This window comes from Meleagris gallopavo, chromosome 3 (genome assembly GCF_905368555.1).
Source record: "Meleagris gallopavo chromosome 3, MGAL_WU_HG_1.1, whole genome shotgun sequence".
NCBI classification, from domain to species: domain Eukaryota; kingdom Metazoa; phylum Chordata; class Aves; order Galliformes; family Phasianidae; genus Meleagris; species Meleagris gallopavo.
Genome location: NC_139406.1, coordinates 26,664,436 through 26,675,187, shown reverse-complemented (window position 1 = coordinate 26,675,187; position 10,752 = coordinate 26,664,436). Strand labels below are relative to the sequence as shown.

Genomic DNA, 10,752 nt, shown 5'->3' with positions numbered 1-10,752 from the left:
GATGACTGGTCTCTGACTGCATTCTATACTAGCTATTTAAAAAACAAAAACCAACCAACCAACCAAACACTTCTAATTTCCATATTTTTTTCATTTTCCAATTCCATAAATAGGAAAGTTTCTGTTTTAAGCACGTCTGTGCAAAATAACATTATGTATCAGGATGGAAATAGCTCCCTAACTCCATCGCAAAGGCCCAGACGCTGCTTGGCGCGACCATCTTCTGGGAGTTTGATTCTGGGGGTCATTTGCCTCTGTGCTGGGATTGCTGATGGTATTACAGGGTACTGGGTCTGGCTGGGATGGAGTTATTCTTCATGGTAGCCTGTCTGGTGTTGTGTTTTAGGTTTGTAACTAAAAGGATGCTGATAACACACTGATGTTTTAGCTGTTGTTGAACAGACCTTGCACACTGTCAGGGCCTTCTCTATTTCTTAATCTGCTTCCCCAGTAAACTGGGGGAGTGCAAGAGTTTGGGTAAGAGACATAACCATGCAGATGACCCAAACTAACCAAAGAGCTATTCCACACCATACAACACCATGCTTAGCAGTAAAACAGAGAGGAGCAATATTTAGGTATGTTAATTGTTTTTTGTTCAAGAACTGGCTAGGAATCCATCTACCTATGGGAGGGAGGTGGTGAGTGATTGCCTTTTCATCACTTGTTTTTTCACTTTTTTCCTCTGGTTCTCATTCCCTTGCTTTTGCTCTTCCTTTTCTCTTCTGTGTCTCACTGAGAACAGAGTGGGGTGAGGTGCATGGGTAAATGAGCTGCTGTGTGGTGCTGCCTTGCCTCCTGCGATAACAACAAAATGCCTGTACTCCCTGGTTCCACAGCTGGGTGAGGCTACTGACATCTGCCCATCCTCAGGAATGGCCAAAAAGGTCTTATTGTAATAATACTAGAGGACAAAGCTGGACGTAGCCAGTGACCTTGGCATGAAGAAGGTCCAAAGATTATCCACTTCTATCTTACTACATAAAAAAAATAAAGAAATTGCATCTTAGCAGACTTGATGATTATATCTCAAACAGAAAGAAAGATAGATAATGTCTCAAAATATAGTCTTCAAGAAATAATCCACAGAGCTGTCTGTCAAGGTGAATTTGTTCAGGACAATCTGTATCAAATGGGAACGGACCAAGCTATTGCTAAACTAAAGATTACATGAGTATGTTGGTGCCAGGACTGAAAGATGAAAAATATCATTTGGAAAAAAAAAAAAAAAGCAATAAAAAATAGTTATAAAAGTTACACAAGGAAGACACAATAAAATAGCCTTTAACCTTGTCATCAGTACTTCAAGAAAGAGAACTTCCCAGACAAACATAAATTCGAGCCCAAAGAAAGATAATAAAGCTTAACCAAAGCTTCAGTGAAGCAGAAGGTACAAATGAGAGACAAAACACATTCTCTCTTCTTCCAAGAAACAAAATAAATCTGCAGTCTGTATCATCCTTCACAGCCAACAGCTGAGTTAGTGACAAGCCAGCTGTAATACTTCTAGCATCCCTGCTAGGAATTCAGGCAACTGGAAAACAGCAGTGTCCATACAGTGTTTACATACATGCATATCCACTTCAGGGAAAGCTATTTACTGAATTTTCGAGTGATTTAAACTATTCAAATCAATAATGCCTTCCCCTCTCCCACTGTTCTGTGAGTAGGCCATGTCTGACTGTCACAGAACTGTCTGTGCAAGGGATGTTTTCTTCATTTCTACCACTCCTCTTTTCCCATTCCATCACTGGGGAAAATAAGTCCCAGCAATAGACAGAAACACACTCAAAGTACAGATTGGAAGAGAGAACTGTGACTGACTGAAGTCACAGGCAAAACTTCCATGGTCTTCACCAGTATCAGAAAATCACACTTTGTATGGATCCAAAGTGTTGGATCCATGGAAACCAGGTTACTGCATGGCAATAAGTCGCAAGGAGTAAAAGGGAATTAAGCAATGTTATTCATTTTCTAATATTTATTCATCACATTCTTTTTTTTTTAGGAAAAGCTTAAAGTAAGCCCTTGTTTGTGTTCTCTTGAGCCACTGTCTTAGCAGATGTTCAAAGCAGATACAATCCAGGAGTTGGAGATAAGCTAAATTAAAACCAACATGGATCTAAACAAAGGCTCTAAGTGTCGGAAGCAGGGAGACGTGATTCACTCCATGTGTGTCCAGAGTCAGCTTCTCTTCTATAAATCCTTTGATGGATTTGAAGAGCTGGCTCAAAACATTTCTTGTCAACACACAGTGTTACACCACCTGTGCAGATAGTCAGACAGATTGAGATGAATCAAAAAGCTGAACAAGCACCAGCAAGGCAGAAACAGCAAGGTCTAGGGGATGGTTCTCTCTTGCCCAAGGATGTGCGTGTGCAGCCACAACCCATCCACACATCTCCACATCTACTGCACGTTACACTGATGATGCCATTCACTGACTTACCCTATTTCCACCAGCTCAGCAGTGCTGTATTGTTTATGTCACAGAGGCATTTGCCCTGCTGTAATATGTTATGTCTGAATTTTGTATTATGAACTGATTTTGTCTAATTAATGCTTTATAAAAACAGGTAAGAGAGACCAGTTTTGTATTACTGCTTCAAGTGATCTCAGCTGTGGACCAGCAGACCTATACCAGTGCAACTCAGAAAAGGAGCAGACTCACTTTTATATTACAGCACTACTCATAAGTGCTTAAGTGAGCACATTCTCTGTAAGCATACAGGACTACATTTTTTTTCCAACAGCGAGGATGTCAAAGTTTTATCTTATAGTGACTCCTTCCTGGCCACTAAACTGAAAATAAACAAATGGAAAAAAAATACCAAAACACAAGAACCCAAAGAAAACTCTACCATGATAAAACTAGAATAGAAATGTAATGTTTAGTTATGTGCATGTACACAATAGGACAGGCAATGATACAGTACTTTAATCTGTACTGTCTATATAAAACATTTATTTTTAAGCTCTATAATGTTAGTATAGAAATACATAGAATATTTTATAGAGTGTATTTTAGTGTACTCACTGTGAAAATAACACATTTATTAAGACAAGTATTCTTATGTCCAAACTTTATTTAAATATACGCACTGCTTTGCCTTGCAGAATTACGTGACTGTGAAAAACAAAGTATCCATAGTCAATTTGCTCCTCACCAGAATCTTCTCATTCCGATTTCCCTGGGTCATCCACAGTGCTCACTGCTGTGAGATAGTTTATAAAAACCATGAGAGTTCTTGGACTGGTAGATTTCCTATATTTGTTTGCATTCATGTCTAGTGCACATAGCTTGTCGTTCAATTCTCCACGTGCCTTCTTCGTAAGTGCAGTGACATATAGTGCATTCGTCAGTCTTCACCTCTCGGCCTGCAGGAATGACAGTGGTTTCTGCAAAGCAGTTTGGACCTAAAGAAAGGAAAGAGTTTGTTACGTGATACCCACAGCACACCATAATCCAACACAATTCAGTTTTAGTCTCGAGCACTGAAAATCTAACACAAAGTCAGTAACACTGGGCACAGTTAACAAACAGGGTTGTTGTGCACATCACATAAAAGAGGCAAAGAGGAAAGGAGTCTTGCCTTCTAAACTGGATTCTGATTTTCTTCTGGTTTCAGCAAGGGTTGCCCTGCCCTCTGCAAGTGAGGGTGAGATACATCCCTTGTGTGAACACAGCTATGACAGGCACAGACTGGTCAGAATGCCAAAAACAGATTTAAGCAAGAGAAAAACCTGGTCATCAATGATGAAAAAGTGCTATCAGGGAGCAGATTATAAATGTGATCATTTCTCCATTGGAAGCATACACTGCATTTTGTGTAGTAGTCAAAGTATCAGATTAGTTTATTTTTCATTTCATGAGAAATTCCAGGATGTAGAAGTACCAGCCTCTTCTGAATAAAGTCTCTTTTCATGTATAGAATGAAGTATTCCATTTTATATAAGTCAGCAAGTCTACAAACGTCCTTTCTGTAGTACATTGAAGTGACTTCATTTCCAAGGAGGAGGCAGGAGAACAAGCCACCGGCACTAAGTTCACAGCGCTAATCTGATCCTTTCAGAAGGTGACATCCTCACATCTCTACACTGCACAAGGCTGTGCATGCTGCATTATCTACAGCTCTGTTAAAAAGAAGTATCTATTTCTGCCTTGAATATCCACACACGTTTGTAAAGCAGCACTTAACCCTACCAATCACCTCCTGTTACTTGTGTTCTCAGCATGACTGGGCCCGCTATTCACTGAGAGCACAGAACTGCTGGGGCACAGCCTGGTTATCCTGCAGCACTGCGTGCCACCACCTACCAGGTGGGATGTGCAGCGTGGGACGGCGTGTTCCCATCCGTTCTGATATTGTGATGCAGCTGAAATTCTGATAGAAAGCTCTGGCAGTCAACTGCCAGCCTGTCTGCCAACACCAGTAAATAGATCACAGGTGAAGTTTAATCTTCCACCCCCAGAAATCTGCTGTAGGAACTAAGCCACACACTTTTATTAAAGCATTTTCTCTGAAAACCAGTGCTAGCCCCACATTTCAAAGCACAACACAACTCAAATAGTTCACAGATCAAATTTAATAGTTGTATCTCTGGTTCAGACTGTGCATTCATGCACTGATACAGTGCACAGCCAGTTGGCTGGCTCATGTCCAGCTTCTTGTCCACCGGGACCCCCAAGTCTTTCTCCACACATCTCATGTAAAGTTACCTGCATTACTACCCTAGCATGCTTTTGTGTTTGCCCATCCCTCAGCCCATCCCTACAGCACACTAAGAAGGAGAGGACCTGAGCAGTGCAGGAGAAGGATGAGCTGCTGGATACCTCTGCACATGGGGCACTGTCATGCTCACAACTGAGATAGAGCAATTACTGACTATGCCATTCTCCATGGAATTTTGAGAGATTTCCACTGTAAGCTGCATAGCTCTATATCAGTTAAATACACTATTCTTCTGGGTATAGTAAGCTTTCATCCCAAGATGGGTCCATCCTCACTTTAGGAAGATACCTGAGTGTTTTACATACCAGCTTATAATAGCTTTTTGATATAGAAAGCTGCATGATATAAAGAGTTAAAATATTAAAAGTAGAATCCACTTTCCATGAAGAAATTCTCTATGAGACCTGCAAGGCCACTTGAAATTCAATCACTATTTAAAAAGCATGATAAAAAGATGTGATGACAATCCCATGTACAAGATTTAATTCATTCTGGAAAAATCAGTGTTACAGGCTATACTTGATTATAAAAACCAGACAGAGAACAAAGTAAAAACTGTGCAACTTAGGTAATGTAATTCACTAGAATTCAGAGTACAAATGCTTCCATTCACTATAGCAGTACTTCAGTGATATGCGTGACTAATCTTACTTAAAACAGAAAGTTATTAAATGTAAAGAAAACAAGTTCATCTCAAACTGTTAGACTATATTTAATATTTAATATGGAGGAAATGCTTCTGTTGAGAAACCTACTGAATGGCAACAACCATCTGCTTGAGAAGGCTACCCAACAAAACCAAATGACACCAACAAAGCATGTTGTTGAGCAAGTCTCATGCAACTGTTCTACGGAAAATCGGCCATTTCCTGATTCTGCATTTGCATCCCTCATTACTCTAACTGCGAATGTTACCCAGTACTAAAACTGGCAGTGGTCAACTCACATCCCTGCCTTATCTTTTTCTTTGTGCGTGCACAACATCCTGGTTAATGTGAGAGGTAAGGTCACCAATGAAGAGCCTGAACTGACTGTATTACAGCAACACCCCACAGTGAATGCCAGTACAATACAGTATTCAACACTGAAAACAGTTCCCCAGCTCTCCTTTCACTGTTTCTCCAGATCCTAAGATATCTTCTCCCACCCCAGCCTCTCCTGTCCCTGTGTCATGGGGAAGGCAGGGAGTATGGAGAGCTGCTCATCATGGGTATTGTGCTAATGAACCAGTAACTGATGCCATTCTCCTTTTTCCTTGGAGGGGAAACTGAGAAATTGAGGATTTTAAGGGGCAGTGGGACAAGAAGGTTGAGTGGGCACAAGAAGGGTGGTTTTAGACCAGAAAGTGCCATTTCCTCACTTTCCTTTAGGAGGAAAACAGAAAGTGGTGTCTCCTTCAAATTCAGACTGGATACGCTGCCTGAAAGGCATGGCATTTGCTAGAACTTCTGCTTTACTTAAAATTCTGCAGTTCGTATAGATTTAGTGGGATTTCCAGCTTCCTGTCACAAAGGGCAAGATATTTTGTGAGTTCTTAAATAGTTCTACAAATTATCTCACTTCGCACATGAAAAGCATTTCAAAGTAAGCAGGGGGCTGCTCAAATGCCAAAGCATTGGTGGATTTTCTGGCTGGCTGTTACTGGTGTAAGGAGGAGTTGCAGCTGGATGTTACTGGTGTACAGAAGAGTTGCAAAGTGCAGCTCCTCTCTGTCACCTACAAAGCAGGCTGCCTGCTCCCTGCCAACACCACTGCAGTGACATCTTGTGTCTGTGCATCCTAGAGCAGCAGTGGGTTGTTGAAGCCTATTTCATCTATTGCACAAACGTCCTGGGCCACATCCCTGAGTACGTTCATATAGCTCTAAGGAAGGTAGTGGTGCTGCACATCTTTGCAGTGAATTAAGATCTTACTGTATCACTCTTAAACCTGGCAGAAAATTCAATATGACATATTGTACCAATTCCAAGCACAGTCTGAAATCTACCATGACATCATTTGTTTTCCTAAATTATGTCCTGACGCTGTCAGACTCTGTTTGAGCCATGCCATACTGGTAGCTGTGGAGATTTCTTTCCCAGAGCTAAAGCATTGCTGCTGCTGCTGTCTCAGCAATGCCTCAAAGCAGCGAACTGACTGCAAGCCTTGTGTTGTCACACCGAGCACCAGATTGGAGTGCTTGAAATGTTTGAAACAGTGAATCACAGCTTCCAAAACAGCATTTGTGCTGGGATGTAATCAATCAGGAGAGCCTATCTGGTGGTTAATTTATAACTGGAGTCTCATTTCTTACATATTTTAAAAAGTTTATAAATGTTATCGAGGTAAATGCAACAATTCTACCCTTTTTCCCCCCCACTCCCAAATTCCTTATGTTGATACTTTGCAAAGCTTTGTGACTTATGTTTTATGCTTTAGTGTTGATAAATGCAACAATTCAATTAAAATGCAAATTCTGTTATCTCAGAAGTGAACAGCCGATACCAATTATCAACAGAGAATGCCCAAGCCACTCACCTACAGAAGCAACAGCATCTGTAACCTTGACAACCTTGCCAGAGACTCTCTGAAGCTTCTCCTCATCCTCCCCTTCCACAAAACCACAGCTACACTCTACGGAGTTGTATCTATTTTCTCTGCAGCCTGTCCCTGATTTTGCATATGCACATGTTCCTATTAGTTCAAAGATACAAGTCAGACACAGTAATCCGATACATCATGTTTTAATCAACTGTTTTCATCAGGTATTAAACCAAATTATGGACAAAGAAATCTGTTCAACTGCAAGTTAATTTGCCTGGAGAATAAGTCATGGCAAATTTTAGCCAATTAGTGACAACCTGCAGTGACAACCTCTGCAATATAATACTCTGATGTAAGACTGCTCTGGGCTTTGGTTTCATACTAAACTCTCTAATAGCTGCCCTTTCAATAGCTCCTCACAGCAGTCAAACAGGTCACTTCTAAGGTATCCGATAGCAGACCTGTCTACACTGACAGTTACATGATGGTCATCACTGTGGTATTACAGCACTTTCTAAATGGCATAACTTCAGCACTTAGCATAGCTCCTCTCTGATCCTTCCTTCCTTCCTTTTCCTTCGTTCCTTCGTTCCTTCCTTTTCCTTCGTTCCTTCGTTCGTTCGTTCCTTCCTTCCTTCCTTCCTTCCTTCCTTCCTTCCTTCCTTCCTTCCTTCCAATTTAACAAAGAGATTTCGAACAGTTAGTACATGAAAGACATATCCTATGCTTGTCCAGGAAGGCTTAAGAAGCACACTGTACCTGCAACAGCCAAAAGGTGCAGAGGGAAGTGCATGGGAACAGAGCAAACATGCAGCAACAGTTTCTAACATACAGTTCCAGTTTCAAGAACTCTGAATCAGAGGAACTGTTAATGGCTCCTGTGTGCCCAGTAGTCATTAATACACTTCTCTACAATTAGTCTCTCCAAAACCCTGGTGAAACCATAAAAGCTTCTACTGCACTTGGTAGCAAGGAGATCCACAGCTCTTGTGTGCAGCATAAAAGAGGCTTTTTTCATTGCCTTCTGCCTTCCACCTGCTACCTAAATTTGGTTCCCCAAATAGCTCTAGTGGCAGAGGCAACAACAGCCATTCCCCATTTGCTGTGTCATTCCAGTAGCCCTCCATTGCATTTCCCACCTCCCCCATTACCACACCTGCAAACCGAGGAGGCCAGCTCTGTAATCGCAGCCCCCGCTGATTACTTCAAGTTCTATTCTGTCCTTTCTGGGCTCTGTGGAGCACCCATGCACACAATGAGCATGCTGCAGAAGCACCACAGACTTGTGCTGTGCCACAGTGATTTTTTCTGCAGTGCTTCCTATCTCCCTCTTGTGTCCTGACATTTGACTGTGTGTTGTGACTACTGATGGACTACTCATGGCATTTTCATGAAACTCTTGATTTTATATCAGATGGAATACCTATAGAAATAATTGTTTATTACACAATTATGGAAAGGTTGTGGTTGGAAAGGGCCTTAAAACCCAACCAGCCCCAATCCTGTGCCATGGGCAGGGCTGCCACCCACCAGCTCAGCTGCCCAGGGCCCCATCCAACCTGGCATTGAGTGCCTCCAGGGACGGGGAACCCGCAGCTTCTCTGGGTAGCCTGTCCAGCTCCAGCACCTCAACGCCCTCTGAGTGAAGGCATATTATTTAAATTTCCCCCCTTCTAGTTTAAAACCATTCTCCTGTTGCCTTTTGTTGTTACAGAAAACTTTCCTATTACTTGGCAGTCTTCCACATACCGCTACAACATTTGGTAACTCCAGGAACAAGAAAGAGAAGCCTTCCCCACATGGTTCAGATACTTCCTCCTGGCTTGGTTATCCCTCAGGCTTCTGTGTGATCTGCTGCAGGCACAGAGGGACTGGCGGCACACAGGTCTGGAAACAGGAACAGACAAGCTTCCTGCCTCCACTCCTCGCTGCACTGCTGGGACCCAGTATGTCACAGCACAAAGTTGACTTATATTCAACTGCATCCAGCTGGAAGCCACACTTGGGGTCTAAGATCTGAGGAGCAAACCAGGGGTACAGGCTGACCATGCCTGCCTCCCAGCACAGTGCTGACACAGCCAGATTTGAATGCAGGCCGTGCCTCCCTCATTCCTCTCTCATCTAATCGCGTTCTCTGAAGATGGTATCTGCACGTACTTTGTGCCCTTCCAATCTCTAATCTCTTCTAAGGGTCCGTATCTCTCTGACTTGATTTTGTTTCCCTCTCATGTGGATATATATAATACATTTATCTCCTGCCGAACGCCAGCCTGGAAGATAAAGCACAAAAAGCAGATGGCAAAAGCAGTCCGTGACGAGTGCAACAGAGTCTCATTCCCTCACAACAATAAGTTCATCACCCTGCTGCTGCTGACGCGCCGATAGCTCCCAGCCCAGTGCAACCTTTTGCTCCCCTCGGTACCTTTCGATGCTGCTGAACCAAATCCAAAAGAGAGTTTTCAATTACAGAAGAAGGATTTGGGTAGACCCAATTTTAAGAGCAATTTGGGACCCTGATGAGTCATGAACTGTTTCTGTGCCTTAAGATACTGGCAGCCAGAGAACCATGGCAAATATCTTAATAGACTCAGTAAATGTCTATGTATGACAAGGAGAATAAAAATAAAGGTATTCATCCATTTGTGGTTTCACCTAGCTGCAGCGGGAAATAATGTGCTGTCTTTCATAAAAGCAGTGTTTTGTTCACGCTAGACAGAGCCTTTGTGCTTTTAAGAATAATAAACTGCCTCCCCTTTTTAGGGTCATGTTTTGTTAGATGCACGGCAAACTGACAGATTGCAAGAAAATACGCCAAAGGCAAAACAATTAAAAACAGTATTTTGCCATGTTCTTCAGAAGAGTGGGTGTAAACAGCATCTGCTGCCATGGGACAACAGAAGATGCTCAATGAAGTTCTTGTAACAAAATGGGCTGATCACATCCTCAATGGCATGTCTGTCACAGCGGGGATATCGCAGCCAGGCACCTGATATAATGTGTGCATTTGTATGTGTGCATGTGTTGCACATCTTAATACAAAAGATAAAAAAGCCACAATCTTATTTAGAGTTGGGTTTTTATACCCTGCTTAAGAGACTTTCAAACCCTGATTATGATTCCGTTCTATTTTCCTTTTAATTTGTCATACATAACAGTACTATCGATCAATGTTTTGGTCTGGTTCCCATCCTAAAAATGTGAGAAGTGTCCAAAAATTTGATGGACCAGCAAGTAATCTCAGCCCCTTTGATGACCCTTGACAGCACTGACCCTTCCCAAGTTCATTTTTCACCACTGTGCACTCTGTGGTGACACGAGCACCTGTGGAACAACCATGCAAAATGCTGCGTATTGCAATCAAGGCTGCACAATTACTCCTCCACAGACAGAAATGGCTTGCAAGAAGGGAACAGTGTGTAATCCTGACAATGCTGCTGTCTCCCTGGATCTTTATGTGTATTTGGAGAAGAGAAATTTAGATATCGGCTTTTTGTGT

At 42.2% G+C, this 10,752-nt stretch overlaps 1 protein-coding gene across 2 annotated transcripts in view; it reads right to left on the bottom strand.

Moving 5' to 3' along the window:
• Positions 1-1,993: 1,993 nt before the first annotated feature.
• The window catches only part of VWC2 (von Willebrand factor C domain containing 2), a 56,017-nt gene continuing 47,258 nt past the window's right edge, over positions 1,994-10,752 (bottom strand). For both annotated transcript variants that reach the window (XM_085220484.1, XM_085220483.1), the window contains exon 4: positions 1,994-3,417. In XM_085220484.1, the coding sequence (XP_085076610.1) occupies positions 3,266-3,417 (152 nt within the window). In that variant the 3' untranslated portion in view covers positions 1,994-3,265. The remainder of the gene's footprint in view (positions 3,418-10,752) is intronic.